General features: G+C 57.9%; 2 protein-coding genes across 2 annotated transcripts; both read left to right on the top strand.

The window, feature by feature from the left end:
• Positions 1-9,107: 9,107 nt before the first annotated feature.
• On the top strand, positions 9,108-10,163 carry ColSpa_01333 (uncharacterized protein; the record flags this gene model as incomplete). Its single annotated transcript, XM_049267545.1, has 1 exon — positions 9,108-10,163. The coding sequence occupies one exon, from the start codon at positions 9,108-9,110 to the stop codon at positions 10,161-10,163; it is 1,056 nt and encodes a 351-aa protein (XP_049123502.1).
• A 3,223-nt stretch (positions 10,164-13,386) lies between these two features.
• ColSpa_01332 (chromatin assembly factor 1 subunit rlf2) lies at positions 13,387-15,375 on the top strand (the record flags this gene model as incomplete). Its single annotated transcript, XM_049267544.1, has 2 exons — positions 13,387-13,543; positions 13,616-15,375. 2 exons carry the CDS (start codon positions 13,387-13,389, stop codon positions 15,373-15,375), a joined length of 1,917 nt encoding a protein of 638 aa, XP_049123501.1.
• Positions 15,376-15,489: the final 114 nt, after the last annotated feature.

The raw sequence follows: 15,489 nt of genomic DNA, 5'->3' as shown, positions 1-15,489 counted from the left end.
GGTCTGGTCGGTTGGCGCCGAGATCAGTCGGTCGTCTGGCTGGCAGCCAAAGGTCTTTTGCGATTCGCGCTGCTACAAATCGTCGCATGCCCTGGCCCTATATCAAACACCGTATAGCCCGGGGCCTGGCCTTTACATAGGTACCGTCAAGGTCCGGGTTGCGAATCTTGTTCTGAGGCCCATGCCAGGGAAGACGGGTAAACAACAACGATAAGAGAGTGCAACTATAGGCTCTTGACACTGCCATGACGTGCCGCTTACCACCTTGTGTTTTCCCCTTGACGATATGCGTGGGCCCCTTCGGCAGGGAGGAGGACAGGATGAACCCCCCTTCAGACTGTCAATTTGGGCGAGATCAGCCTGCTCAGCCTGCTCAGCCCGCTCAGTCTTCTGCGAAGGGTGTCGCATCGTGAACGTTCACCCCACGCGCAGCATTGAGAGGCCACGGTGGAAGGAAGGAGATTTGACACAGGGGAGGGGGGTTTGGCCGCCGATGCGTCCGTTTTCAACCTTCTCAACCATCGAGAATTGATGACAGGGGTGTGATGAAGATCTCCAGTGTCTGCCAAGGTCGCACCTCGGAGCTCTTGGTGATGATCTGATCTGGCATGGCCTTCGGCACGCCATCCATGCGGAGAGTTCGACGAGGGAGAGGGTTCCAATTGGTAGACAGGCTACGGTACAGCAATTCACTTGGGAGTCGGAGGGCATCTACGGTAGCTCAGTACCTCAGCTGGAGAATCACATTAGACTCAACGCCAGCCACGGCAAATGCCGCGCTGCTAGTGGAGTTCGTAGGCGAGCGCTCAGCTTGACTGGGATGGTCTGGTGTTGAGGTCGCATTGGGGGCTCTTCCAAAATCGGTGAGCTTCTGCGTGCGCAAGCTCGCCCGCCAAGACCGAGACTCTGAGGGGAATATCGCGCAGCCTTAGACTTCACAATCAAGGCCGCGATCCCATGGGCTGGACTTGGCTCGAAGCGGCTACCGCAGCCATGAGGCAAACAGAGTCAAGCTTGACAGAACTCTCGCTTCTTCCTCCATACCTTTCCTCGCGAAACCTGGCCCGCGTCAACCCTCGTGTTGTCAACTGTGCCCATGTCACCTCGGGACAAGCTTTCTTGGCACGGCCTCCCAGTGCTGAGGAGTAGTGTACCATCAGAAAAGCTTGCGGACGAGGATCATGACGAGCAAGTTTGAACAATTGGACCGGCTCTATGCCTCCGTCCAAGGGGTGCCAGCAAGCATGCCCAATCGTGCTCGGCTGGCCTTGAATTTCTCAATCCCGCGGTGAGACATGCGGCAGCCCCTTCAGCCCTTGACCCTCGTGTCAACACCTCCCAGGAGGAAAGCCATGGGAGTGGGAGAATGCAACGTCGGAGGGACTATTGGATGCGGCGCGCTTACACCGAGACGGTGACTGCAGAGACCCCGTATGCATAGTGGCAGCGGCATGGGCCAAGAGCCTGTTGTGCCATGGAGGATCTCGGCCTATCCCTCTCCCCGGGAACGATACTGCCAGCGTTGCTAGAAGTCGATGACATCGTGACCATCCATCCGCCGATGCGAGACCAGACAAGTGCGAACGGGCGGCACTTATACCGAAAGAAAAGTCGCGCGCTTCTTCACGAACCGGCGTGGGTTATCGTTAGACAACTGCGCTTGTCTGGGTTCGGGGCGCCTAGATAGCGGCGGGCCTAGGGGTGAGCCACAACTGTCTTGACACCGCAGCACGCCGCTCGGCTCGCCCAGAGCTTGGACGAGAATGAGCAGGAGATGGCCGCTTCACTAGCTCCGACGACGATGGATGCATGACATGGACATAGCGTGGCACCCTACCGCGTCCTGCCTCGACCCTCTTCCTCCCTGGACCAGTAAAGCCATTGGGTTGAGAGACTCTAGCCTCATCGGGGCCACATGGAATCTTGGCTTGGCTCTTTGCTGAGTGACATCCATTCCTTGCATCTGCAGCGTGGGCTGGAATGCAGCCGGGGTCCGGGGAGGAGGCCATCGTGGCTTTGGTTGTCTAGGGCGTTGGTTACGCTTTCTTCCGCGCGCGTCTCCATGGGACGGAATCCCAGTTGTTTTTGTCTCGTATACTGCAACTGGTCTACATGCCCTTGCTTTTCTGCTTTAGGATAGAGGTGCCGTTCGCGATGGAGACATTTTTGTTAAACTCTAGGCAGTGCCTCGAGCCGCCAGGGTACGTGTCCCGCTCAGCTCAGCCCAGTCCAGAGGCAGAAAAATACAGAACTGTGAAAAACGTTGTTGCTGGCCTGGCCGGGTGCAGATTTCCGTCAGGGCCGCATGGATCGTCGACGCAAAGGCAACCTGCCGCCTGTACAGACAATTCTTCCCCAGATTCGGCTCACGTTTGCAGACCGTGCTTGCAGCAAACGACAACGCCCCCATCTCGAGTCCACGTCCGTTCCCCTAGTGCGATGCTCGTCCACGGGAAAACAAATATTTGGGCTGCCCTGCGTCTTGGAGCTGTCTGACCAGGTCGCAGCCGTGAACCCTCCGCTCCGTTCCGTACCGTCTGTAAGACCTTGACCGGTTGGCCTTCTGCTGTGCTATAACGCTACAACCAGTTGCTGGTCGGAGTGCACTGACAAGGAGGTCACGGTTACGTGGGGTGCGCTGCTTCAGGCCGCCTTGTCTGACGGTCTAAACTGTCACGGCGAACCGTTGAGGGGTTGGGATGGGCGTCTGTGAACGTCCCATTCTTCACTCTTGTGAGCTCTCGTGAGGGGGTTTGCGAGTATCAGCAAGGCGTAACGCAATGCAAAGGACAGGAAACACCCGGTCCTGGTATCACGGGGTCGAGATTTGGTACGATGGTGGTCCAGTTCCGGGCGGGGCTACGGCAACGAGCAACACTGGCAATTTCGCAGCTTCGTCCCTTACGCGACCTCGCTGCCCTGAAGCGAGACTACCTTGAGAAGCGCCGAGAGTTAGACGTGGTCAAATCCTCATATATATTACTCGGAAAGTCAAGTTGCTGCCCTTGTCTCGACCTCATCACACTCCATTCCAAAGCCAAAAGGTTGGCCGTCACACGCGGAGTGCCAGAGACATGGCGTTTCGGAATCCCGTCTCTGCCGTCCCCGTCAATGCCCCCCCCCATCTCCGTGTTAGGTAGGCGACGTGACGACCGGGAGGGATTGCACGACCGAGTGGCCTGTAGGAGAGGAACAGCGCACACCCACAGATGGTACGTACGGCTCTCGGGAGGTGATGTTTCCCGGGGTGGACAGCCCGGGACCATTGCGGTCCTACCCACGTCTGTGATGTCTGGCCGCAAGGTTGGCGAACCGCCCGAACGCGCCGCTTGGTAGAGCCCCCAGGTCCACCCTTAGCCGAGCCGCCACGTTCGAGTTCTTGGGTGGCAGACCTTGGAACGAGGCACGCTTTTCGTCGGACGACATGACGAAAGGTAGGCTTAACTGAAGCGTGATATAGACCCAATTACTTGAATGGAGAGGCGAGGCTTCAAGACGTCAGACTCCTCCATCCACGCTCGCGGGGGGGGGGGGGGGGGGGGGGCCCAACAGATGGGATCCTCAACAGGCGCAAATAGGACGGAGATGAGGACCGCGGAAGGGGGCTCGTTGTGTGTGTGTGGAAGTGGTTTGCCGTCCGAGACGGTCGATAGGCCCGGAGGCCAAGAGCCTTGATAGACGACTGCTCGGAGCGCGGCCGGGTCGTGGGTGCTTGGCGGTTGGGCGGGCGGAGTTCAAGTCCGCCTCTTCCAAGCCAGGACCAACAGCCTGCGAGTCCACACCACATTCGCCTCCGTCTCCATCGCCGTCATGGCGGTCCTCGCTGGTTGGCCCTACGGACTCGCCCTGCGCTGAACTCTCACCGGAAGCTGCACGGCACAACCCCACACACATGCACGATTCCCTCTCTCAGAGTGCCTGTGGGCCTGGAGAAGAAAAAGAAGGAATGGGGATATCCACAGGAGGCGGCGGTGGTGGGTTCGGTGTCGGGAGCTGCGAAGAGGTCCAATCTTTCTTCTTTTCATCTCTTCCTTTCCTTGTCCAAGAGTGTGGAGTTCATGCACGTAAGGCAGGATACTTGCGTGCTAAGGTGAGCTGAAGGCATATGGCACGGTACTGGTTCTCTGCTTCTGACCTCTGATCCTTAGATGGACCCGGAAGTGAGTGTGGACTGTTGTATATAGAGACGGCGACTCGGCATGTGTTGGTGCCACCCTTGTGGAGACGGCGATAAGCAGGCATGCCGTTTTGGATGAATAGAACGGCATTTTGGACCTGGAGCTGTGATTGCGATTGTGATATCGAGCCTTGCCTTGCACCGGCTCTGCATTGCGGCCACATACATAGAATTGGGGCCTTCCGACTAGGTATTGCTGCATCCTCACGGCTCACGGATGCAAGGGTTGTGTGCAGCATCTCTCCGCATTACCACGCAAACACAGACGGGGGTAACGTGAGACTCCTCATCCTCAGCCATTTGCTCGTGGCCCGTGTCGTTCGATTCGATGCCTCAAAGTCCAACCCAAACGCGGTCATGATTCTCGTCGCCCAATTGCACACGATGTTTTCTCGACAGGGCTATATCATACATGCCCGGCCGTTCCATCTCCACGTCCGACAACGACGCGGGATGATGATCTGAGGATCAGAATGAGGACACAAAGGCAATGTCATTTGTCACATTGTTGTCATGGACGCGGGCAACATCTCCCCAGCTCCCCGGCGGGCGATTGCCGCATCTTACATCACCACCACGACCGGGCATGCTGGTACCCTGTGCTGGCTAACGCAGCCGGGTTTTCCATATTGCTGCACTCGGTGCAAGCCCGCCGGACCCCTCCTCACCGTGCCGCTTCGGCAGTCGATGGAGCTACGCGGCCCATGGAATCGAGCATCATCGAGACAAGGGGGTTGTTGCGTGAGCGCTGGTGCCAGCCAGTGAAGGGTTGTCATAGGGGTGAAGATCAAGCTTAAAATCAAGTATCAGAGCTCCGGAACGCAGAGGCAATAAGAAAGAACAGCATATAAGCACACCGATCCGATCTCACGGAACGCCCCCCAAAACAGGGAAATGGTAGAAGGAATGAGCACACACTACGGAGCAATTACTAGGGATTGATGGACTAGGCAGGGCAAAACAGGGAGCGACGGTCCATCAGACAAGGGGCGGACGGCAGCCGTAGCGAAGTAGGGGGGCGAGGGAGAGAGCACGAACAGGAAACCAGAAAAGGGCAAGGAAGAGAAGAAGGAGGCCCTGGAGATCACTACATACATAGTACATACATACATACAGCGTACAGAACGGTGCTCCGTACGTGCGTCGAAGATCAATGATGGCCACTCTCTCCCCTCGCGCGTATGGGAGAGCGAACGTGGCACGGGAAACCTGGAAACCCTGCAGAGCCGGTGACACAACAGCGGACCATTGGCATCGGAGCTGCCAGCGAAAGGCCTAGTGCTAGTCCATTTGCTGTCTGCCCCGAATTACTGGGAACAACGTCTGTGGGCTCGGGCTTCTGGGGAGGAGTCTGGGACTCGTCGCAGGCTACGGCGTCGGGCCTCTTCTCTCTCAGTGACCGACGCTGGGCTCCTGGAAAGCTCCAGAGGGCATTACATCAACAGCTACGGGATGATTGGGCGAGAGACTAGGCGACGATTATCCCGCGCGTGCTGGAGAGCCTACCCGAGCCTGTTCCGGGGCGGAGGCTATACTACCATGGTACACTACGGAGGGGGCACCACGGCTGGGACGGGTTACGGGTAGCACGTTGGTGGGATTTCCTCGGTGGAATACGTAGATCGATCGAGATTTGGGGGTGAACATACAGAGTGCACGCGCTCTCTGCACGAGGTACGGTACTATGGCAGTGTCTGGAAACTGCCTGAAGACGGCGCTTGAGAGGGGACCTCGATGCCGGATGGTCGTGGTTCCTACTAGAACGCCAAACAAACTTGTAACCTGCATGGAAGCCGAGGGACGGCGCCTCCTGGATGTTCATGATGGCGACATGTTTGCCGGCGCATGCAGTCCGGGAGCTCGGGCCAGAATGGGGAAGGATGCTATGTGTGTTTTACGTACAGCCTCGTGTCAAGCGTCGGTTTTGGAAGAGCAGCATTGGAGCGGGGAGAAGGGCAAAGAAGGTTTCTCAGAGTCGCGAGATTCGTATGCCCCCGTTGTCAGGCTGGTGGTGAGAGTTTGGCCAGCGTGCGACGACAGCACGACAACGGCAACAGTAGCACGCTTGCCCGCCCACTCGCAGGCTGACAGCGAGAGTGGGCGGGGGGTAGAGAGAGACGCGACGGAACTCTCTTTCTTGTCGACGACGGTGGATAAGAGACGACAGTCGACTCAAGAAGTCCTCCTCATCCCAGGATCCAGTACATACATACAGAGTACACGCGAGCGAAGGGCCGCGGGCGGCAGCGAGCCAATGGAGGAGCAGAGCGCGAGCACACTCTGTGTGAAGTGAGTGGTGGGAGAGAGACACGGCCGTGGGAGCGAGTGGGTGAGAGCAGCCTAGAGGAAGACGAGAGGGGAGCAGCAGAAGAGGGGCCACTCAGCGAGCGAGCAAAAGAGCTACCCACCGGAAGCGCATGCAACGTTGGACCGGGGCCCTTGTCACATCTTGTCATCCCGGTCGCTGGGCCTGTCCCTGTCCCCGGTCTCGTCTGTCCAGGTGCGAACGGTCCTGGTCCTGGTCCTTTCTGCTCTCTGGGCGGCCCACGTCTTTTGCCCACTCGGTCTCTTCTGTCTGCGTCTCTCGCTCTCTCTCTGCGTCTCTCTCATGCACCCCCGCAGCAGTCAGCTCGACGGGGACTTCCTGGCGTATGTACGTAGCGTAGCGCCAGAGATGGGCTCAGTGACGAATGTATACTGGCGCCGTGATATGCTCCCAGCTACCTAGTGGGCGAGGTGGGAACACCAGAGCATCAGAGGCCTGGCATTCCGTCGTCACAATTCGGTCTTGTTCTGCGCGTGTTATCCATAACTTGGCCATGCCATTTCCATCTGATCCGGCCGGGGGGTTGTCGTTGTTGCCCTCGTCTTGTTATCTGGCGGTGGTGCTGGTTGCTTATTTGGTCCGGACATATCGCACCGCGTTTCGAACCCAAGCCGTGTATATCGCCAGTCGAAAGAGAGTACTAAACCCGTCTCGGACCTGTTCTGCGGTGTCTTTGCATGCAATCCCACCTTCTTGGGTTCACTTTGTCGTCGTCGTCGTCGTCGTCGTGCCCGTTGCTTATTTACTAGCACCTTGGCCCGCCGCCGCATTCGAACTTGCAGGCTCCTCCTTACGTCCCCCTCTTCTCCCATCCATCCATCCCACCACCGCGGCGACCGCACCCCTCACGAACGGCCGGAAAAGCGAGGTTATTTACTTCTGAGCCGTGCTCCGTACTCTATCTCAGGTACTCCCATCTCAGACCTGCAGCAGCCGCCGCCTTGCCTTATCTTGGCCGGGGCCTCGCACACCCACCCCTCACTGAAGACAAAAACACAAACCACACACAAACAACAAAACAACAACATTCGACAGCACCAGATAGCAAAGACTTGGCTTGCCGTCCGTCTCCCTCGTGTTGCCGTGTTGTTTGTTGTTTCTCTCGCGCGCTTCTCGTCCGTCTCTCCCTCAGCGGAGACCCAACCGAAATAACCCTTCAGCCCCCAGCCGGGACCCCTCAGCCCTCGCACTATCGACGAAACGTGCCTCTTCTGGCATCATCCCTCGGCGGGGGCACTTATCGAGGGATATACCGTACCCAGGACAGCAGCACACCACCAAGGCCAAGGGGGAAAGAACCAAAGGAGAGAAGGGCACAGACGATCGCCCGACTGAGAGATACCGGGTGGCCGACTCTTCCATCATCTGTGCTCCACAGAGGGTCTGGCTCTAAGCGCGACGGCGGAACGGACACGAGCAAAATAGAAATCCGAGACCCTCTTGCTCGTTCATCGCCCTCTCAGCTCATTGTCCCGTCACTCATCCTCTTTTTCTGGGGACCATTGACTGTGGACTGCGGAGGACTGCCGAACAAGACCTGTTTCTTGTTCCTCTTCTTTCTTTCTGGGTTGTCCATCGACTGGGGTCTTGAGTGATGATTGTTTAAACAGTCATTGAGTCTGGTCGAGAGTCACAAAAACAAAACAAAAAAGGAGTCGCGAGGATATACACCACCACGAGAGAAAGAACGAAAGAACGAAGACACGGGAAATACAAAAGAAAGCAAGACAAGACACGGGCGGCCAGAAAGGAAACGAGCGACAAATCATCACTACTGGGGTCCCTCTTCAGGCGTGGCTTGGCTCCTCTCACACGCTCTCACTCTCACTCTCACACTCAAAACACTCCCACACTCACTCTCAGTCTCCAAAAAAGGTACTTTGGCTTCTCGAGGTACCTTGCCTGAAAATCTTAGCTCCTCTCGGCTTTCCCGACCCAGGGCAACCTCTCTGCCTCATTATCGCCCACTCTCCTCCACCCACGCCCTCTCTGCCCCTGTCCTCCCCCCCCCCCTCCACATCCACATCCCTCACTGACCCTCCCCAAGCCTCCGCTGCTGCCCGCCGTAACCTTCAGCAGCACCCAGCAGCACCCAGCAGCAGCACCCAGAGCGCTAAGAGAGCACCCGAGAGCCCTCAACATTTCGCCCGTCCACTTGCGGAACTTACTCGCTGCCGCCGACGCCGCCCCGGGGACCCGAACTGGCCTGATAATCTCCTCTGTGCCCAACTCCAAACTCGGTCCCTTTTTATTTTATTTCCTCTCCCATACCTCCGACCTCACGACATCTTTTCCCCTCCCTCCTCTACTTTTCCCTTCTTCTTCTTCCTTCCCATGCACCGCGGGCGACATTGAACCCAACCGTCTGCATTGGTTCGCCCGGGAAGGAAAAGCCAAACCACCAAACTTTGTAATCGTGCACCAACCAGTTCGCAGTCTTGGCCGACGACCACGGCCCCCGAACTACCTCGACGTCGACGTCGACACCTCCGAGCAGCACATAGTCTGCCTGTCTGGTCGAGCATTCCTCCTTGACCAAGACCAAGAACACCATAACAACAACACACACACACACACACACCACACACACATCATAAGCCGACCATGTTGGATCCGTCGGCGAGCCGGCGGCAGCAAGCCATGGACTCGTCCGCCGTTTACTCCCATTCCCGCACCCGCACGACATCCTCCAACACCTTCCCCATGGCCATCCAGAGCCCGACACCGATGCACCTCTCCCACGCCCACGCGAATCCCCAACAGCACAGCCGCCGCTCCCCCTCGGTGAACACCTTCAGCACCACCTCGAGCGTGCCCCCGCCCGCCGCCTACCGCACCTCGCCTACCAACGACCTGCGCCGCTCGACTTCCTCCCGCTCCGGCGGCAGCCCCCAGCCCAGCGGCTACGTCGCCCTCCTCCGTAAACAAAAGGCCACCGTCTGGTGCGACCGCGCCCAGTACGAGGACCCCCGCCTGCTGGCCCAGCAGCGCGCCGCCAAGATGCGTGCCACACTCGAGGTCATCGGTGGCCAGCGCACCGTCTCAGGCCTCTCTACCTCCGCCGGCCGTACGAGCACCGGCATCAGCGCCACAGGCAAGGTCGCCGCCAAGATCCGTCACCACGGCAAGCCCGCTGTTGTCGGCTACGCCCCCGGCGAGCACCACGTCGGCGTGGGCGGCGTGCCCATGCGTCTGAGCGCCACCGAGGTCGAGGCCGAGAGCAGCGACGACGACGACCCCCGCCTGCACCACCGCCGCACGGGGAGCAGCGGTCGCAGTAGCACTGCGAGCCGCCGCGGCCCGGGCTACAGGTCGTCCGGCGGGCTCGGCAGCCAGAGCGGCCGCAGGTGGAGTCCCGGGAACACGCCCGAGAGGAGCGGCAGCCTCGTCGAGGAGAAGACGGCCGAGGACGGGACGCTCGGCGACAACGCGAGCGGCAGGGCCATGACGACGGGCTCCGGGAGCAGCGGCGAGCGGGCCGACAACGTCGGCGAGCTGGGAAGCAACGCGGCGAGGCTGGCGAGCAACTCGCTCATGCACTCGACCGTCACCCGAGAAAAGAGCGTCAAGGGCGCCGACGATCTCCGTAGGAGGGGCAGCGTCGACGAGCGCACCACGACGCTCACCGGTGGCCGTCTCTACATCGCCAACCCCGATTAAGGCGGCACGGAAACCCGCACGAACGACGAGAAAGAGGCCCCGGCCGGTCTCGACAATCGACCCGATATACGTTTTTTTTTTTCCTTGGTCGACTTTCCACCATCTCTGTACGAACGCCTTTCTCTTTGAGGCATACACGGTCGTTAGGAGGCGTCTGGTTCCCCTCTATTGTCACAGACTCTTGCATCACTATGGCGTTCTTTGTTTTTACATCTTGGTTTATTGGGTGGGATGATACCATACAGAAGGCCCTCCCGAAGATCACATCACACACATGACGGGTTTTCCGGAAGGTGTCGGGGGGTGTTTTGGGTTGCTTTTTTTTCTTCGTTTACCCTGCTTGTCACAAAGATTTCCCACCACTGTTCGCTCTACGATCGCTACCTACGGGTTCTCCTTGTCCTGTTCTTTCCTAGCTTGTTTTGCGTTCCTTGCGCGATGCGATACTCCTCCACACCACGGGACCGCTATTTTTGGCCCGTTTTCTAATTTGCGGGCAAGACAAAACGTGAGGGGGAGAGGGGGTCGAGACCGAAGCACGGCATTCGGCGGGAGGCGGAAGACAAAAAAGAGAACCGGTTAGGGAAAGGGGAAGGATGATACCACGGTTGACATGGCCTTTGGGGCCCCTGTGAGGGGAGAAGCAAGTGAGACAGAGGAGGAGCTTGAAATGCTCGAATATGAAAAGCCATTCCTAGGCATTGCGGTTCCCAAAGTTTTGACCACTACATGACTTGCCTTGCCGAGAACGTGATTATTCGAGGATATGCGGTGGCTCAAGATTCCGGTTCCGCCAAGGCTGATTTGACGGCAGACATGTTTCCTGTCTCACCCCAGGCGCTGGTGAGATTACCTTATGTTTCTCTCCCCTCCATCAGCCGCACGCCGTTTCCGATGGCCATTTTTGGAGATGGACTTGAGGACAAACGCCGCTTGGCGACCGCAGGCTAGCCCCGTTCCCGCTGAATGTCTCGCATGTTCCTCCCCCATGGGAAACTTGCCAGATGGGCAAAACCAAACCCGATTTCGCATGGCTTGGGGGAGGAGGGGGTGGTTTGACTCGGAGGCATGTGGTGAGCCGCTTGCAGTGCTACTTTGGGGTAGCTTCGCAAGCCTGCGCTGCTGCTATCTTTGGAAGCACATGACAAACCTGAAGTTTAATCTCGCTTTCCCCCCTCTACGGTATTTGGGGTGTCTTGTCATGGTGTCAGATCATTTCAACGCTGCCGAGTCTTTGTCGTTGACACATGCCATCTTTTGCGCCTCTGGGGACGGACTTGTTCCCAGCCCTTGCCCGTGTCCCACGCATTCTCCAGGTTTTTTCCCGTTCCGTCAACTCTCTATTCGGGGGCGACATGTTTTGTCTGTCATCGATGCTAGGGTCTTGTCTAGGGTCAACTGGGTGAATTGACTTTCACTCCTAGTCTGACAAAAGATACGAGCTGAGACGGCAAATGTGAGTTGGGACTGAAGATCGCACTATCAACGCCCTCTCTCTTTCTCTCGCACATCACACCTTGGACCGTCGACGTGCGGCTGTTTGCTATTCCGGGACAGCGAGGCGCGCAATGGCGGGCCAGGTTGGGAAAGTGAGCGACTCTGCGGGCTCCATCCGTTCGTCCCTGGCATTAAGTCCCGTCGCTTCTGCATCTCTCTCCTTTGCCTCTTCCTTGCGGCGCCCCGGCTGCTGCACGTCGTTGCGGGCATCACTGCCCAAACAAGACGGCAAGGAAACTACATAGTACTAGCCACTCGTCAATGGCAGGGATGCTCGTCCCCTCCTACAAGTACTTGCATTTCTGCTGATACCATCGTCCGAGAGCGCGAGAAGAAGGCCAAAAAGGGGATTGGATTGGCCTTTGGGGCAGGCGTCGTGGTCGATCACTTCGTGTTCCCGCAAAAAAAGGACCCCCAAAGACCCCTAGTTTTCTGTTGACGTTCGCTTTTCGCTCGCACCGAGAGTGACGGACGGGCTGGCGGACGGGCAGGGGGTGGGAGACAGGGTGTCGGGGTCTTTCGCGACGCCAGGCGGATGGGACGTCGAAGAACGGATCGAAGGGTGTGGGAACAGAGAGCCTCTCTGCATGGCATCATGATGTAACGTTCTGACTTGGGCCAAGACCCGAATGACCCCCCGAACAGCGGGGCACTCTTCCTTCGAGCGGCGCCGCTCGAATTGGTGTTGGTGCGCGACCGGTCAACCGCCGTCATCGTTGCCCCCATTGAATGTTTGCTTAGAGGGGCCCGTTCTCCATTCTCTTTCGGTACGGGCAAGGTGATGCCGGTGAAGCGTAGAGAGGCAGCCCGATGGACCCCACGTTGCAGCGCTCAGCCACGTCCGCACCAGCCACTGCCGAGGCATGGACCAGCCACAGCGGGAATCGGGGGTTATCTTATCCAGCGTGGCTTATCTTATCGGAACCGCTCAACGCGTCCCGGAGCGTGGGGTCGCGTCTCGACAAAGAGGCCTGTTAGTGGGTTACTCGATGGGGCACTGGAGCATGGCAGAATGGCCTTGCGGTGAGTAGACATTGCGACTTTGAATAGCACTCTTTGTGCAATCGATGCTGGAAGGAACGATTGAGCAGGCCTCTCTCCTCTTTCCAAATTAAACATATCATCTTGTTCACTGCCAGTGTAGTTGAATTTTCGCGGGCTCTCTTACAACCCAGCCTTATTTATGTACAGTTTCATTGACCACAAGTACCAAGCGAGTTGGGAGCACTTGACCAATTTAGCAAGTCACCCCTAACACCACCAATGACAATCCAATTTCAAGTCTCCTGCCCAATCTCCTCTTCCCCCTTCCCCCCCTGCTGCCCTGGCGGCCCCGAGAAACACGACCCCGGCCTCGCCCAACGCCAAATTTACGCGTCCGTCGCGTCTTCCGGAGAACGTTCCAACCTTTCAACCTCGTCTTTCCACTTTACCTATCCACACCCGCCAATTCACCTCTTTGAGCCCCAACGGCTTGCCGCAATTGATTTCACGACCAGAGACCCCTTGTCCTGAAGCCGACAGACTCACCTCGACGATTCTTCAGTCGGCCACTACTCACTTTGATTTGTTCTGTACCTTCCTTTGACGCTGCCTAATTTTCCAAGTTTCCTTCCCCTCACGAGACCCGACGTCAACTTCAACCTCATCCAAACAACACCACGGCCACCTCCGAGCACGGTCGCGAGGATTGCGACACACCCGGTGTCCGATGCCTCTATTCGAGATGTCGACCAACGTACAGCGAGAGTCGGACATGGAGACCAACGGTCTGAAGAGAAGCCACGAAGACTTCTCGGGCGATGAGGTCACGATAGACGACCGCGGCCTCGATGCCGGCGTCAAGCAGCAGGCGACCGAAGCTGTTGTCCAGCCCAGCAAAGGTACGGCCTGCCTAACCTGCCCATTGTGCGGCTACACTTTTGTGGCCATCGCATCACTAACAATATCCCCAGCTGTCTCCCCCGCTCCTCAGATGCTCGACCGCGACTCGATGTCGCCGCTGAGCAGTCCAGGTTCCCTGAGCGATCTCGGTACCATGACACCACCCCGCAACTCGCCATCCCCCAATCCCACACCCACCAAGAGCAAGTGCCCCCCAAAGCAGACCGCCGACGCCAACCCCTCTTCATCAAACCCTCCCGCCTCAAATCCTACGGCTTCCGCCAACCAGTCCGCCAAACGGAAGCGCCGCACCGCTGCCGAAAAGGAGGCCGAAGAAAAAGAAAAGGCCCAGAAGAAGAAGGAGCGTGAGGAGAAGAAGGAGGCTAAGCAGGCCGAAAAGGCCAAGGCCGATGCCGAGAAGCAGGCCAAGCAGGAGGAGAAGCGCCGCAAGAAGGAGGAGGAGGAGCGCAAGGTCCAGGAAGAAAAGGAGAAGAAGGAGCGTGCTCAGCCGAAGCTCATGTCCTTCTTCAAGGCACCTGCTACGCCCAAGAAGGATCCAGCAGCTCCCAAGGTCAAGACGGAGAGCCCTGCCAAAGTGGCTGCCACGTCAAATTCAGCAGCGCCAGCAGTCAAGAAGGAGGAACAATCCGAGTACGAGAAGCGGTTCAAGCCGTTTTACGTCCACAGCACTGTTCGCTTGGCAAAGAACCCCTTTGAAATGGACCAGGAGACGCACAAGGCCAAGACCAAGATCTTGGGAGAATACTTCAGCGGCAAGCGAGAGCCGGCCCACGTGGGCAAATTCGACCCTGTCGACATCTTTCAGCTCCCCTGCCGCCCTGCAGAGCGTGGCAAGATCTATCCGCCTGTCCGATATACCATCGAGAAGATGCTGAAGCTCACACAAAAGGCTGAAGGCGTCAGCGAGGAGGACAAGAAGGCGGTCATGAGGGAGACCACAGATGCACTGAGAGACATCCCAGTCAAGACCCTCAGGTTTTATCAGGACGTGCGTCCTCCTTACAGAGGCACCGTAACCCTCAAACCCTACCAAGCAGGCAGATCAGGCATGCGAAGGCTCGCACGGAAACCGACACTCCGCAACCAGCTCCCCCTTAACTACGAACACGACTCGGAAGCCGAATGGGAGAGCGAAGGTGAAGATGTCGACATCGAAGACGAAGACGAGGAGGACCTCGACGACGGTGACGGCGACATGGACGAATTCCTTGACGACTCGGAAGACCATGGCCCCGCCAGATTTGTGAGCGCCAACGGTCTCGAACCCGAAAGCACAGGACTCTGCTGGGAGGATCGGAAACGCATGGGTCCCAACCGCACCGTGTACGAACATAGGATGGAGTTCATCCTGGGTAAGCCTAATCCCATTTCCCGCTCTTATAGCCGCGTTAACACCTGCTTCAAAGAAACCCTCGACCATCGTTCCGGAATCGACCCCTTTTCGACGAAATACTGGGAGCCCGAGCCAAAGCCGAAGCCGGCTGCCCGGCCGCCCAAGGACAAGGCTGCCGCAGAGTTGTCGAAGCCGTCTGATGCGTTCAAGGCGATCAGCAGCCCCAAGGCTGGTGGTGGTGTACAGTCACTGCCGAAGAAGATTTTGGAGAACAACAACCTCCAGGAGCTCAAGAAGGTCATTGAGGCGAACCCAAAGATCGCCAAGGGTGGTCTGATTGACCTCTCCTATGTTGCACTCGCTCACGCCAAGATCTCACGGAACGACATCAAGGAGGCCATCGCGGCGGTTGCCGAGAAGGTCGGCGGTAAAGGGCATGCCGGCTCATGGACGATCAAGCCCGGTTTCGATCTTTGAGATGGCACACAGCGCGGACGGCTTGGCGTATGAGTGGCGGCGTACTGTTTGACTTCGATGAAGATACCTCGGCGGATATTTTTTTTTTCACCCGCCAATTCATTGTTCGCCTTT

The sequence above is a fragment of the Colletotrichum spaethianum genome (genome assembly GCF_022836535.1).
Source record: "Colletotrichum spaethianum MAFF 239500 DNA, contig02, whole genome shotgun sequence".
Lineage (NCBI taxonomy): Eukaryota > Fungi > Ascomycota > Sordariomycetes > Glomerellales > Glomerellaceae > Colletotrichum > Colletotrichum spaethianum.
Note: the sequence above shows the minus strand (reverse complement) of the source record. Positions and strands in the feature narration are given on the sequence as shown.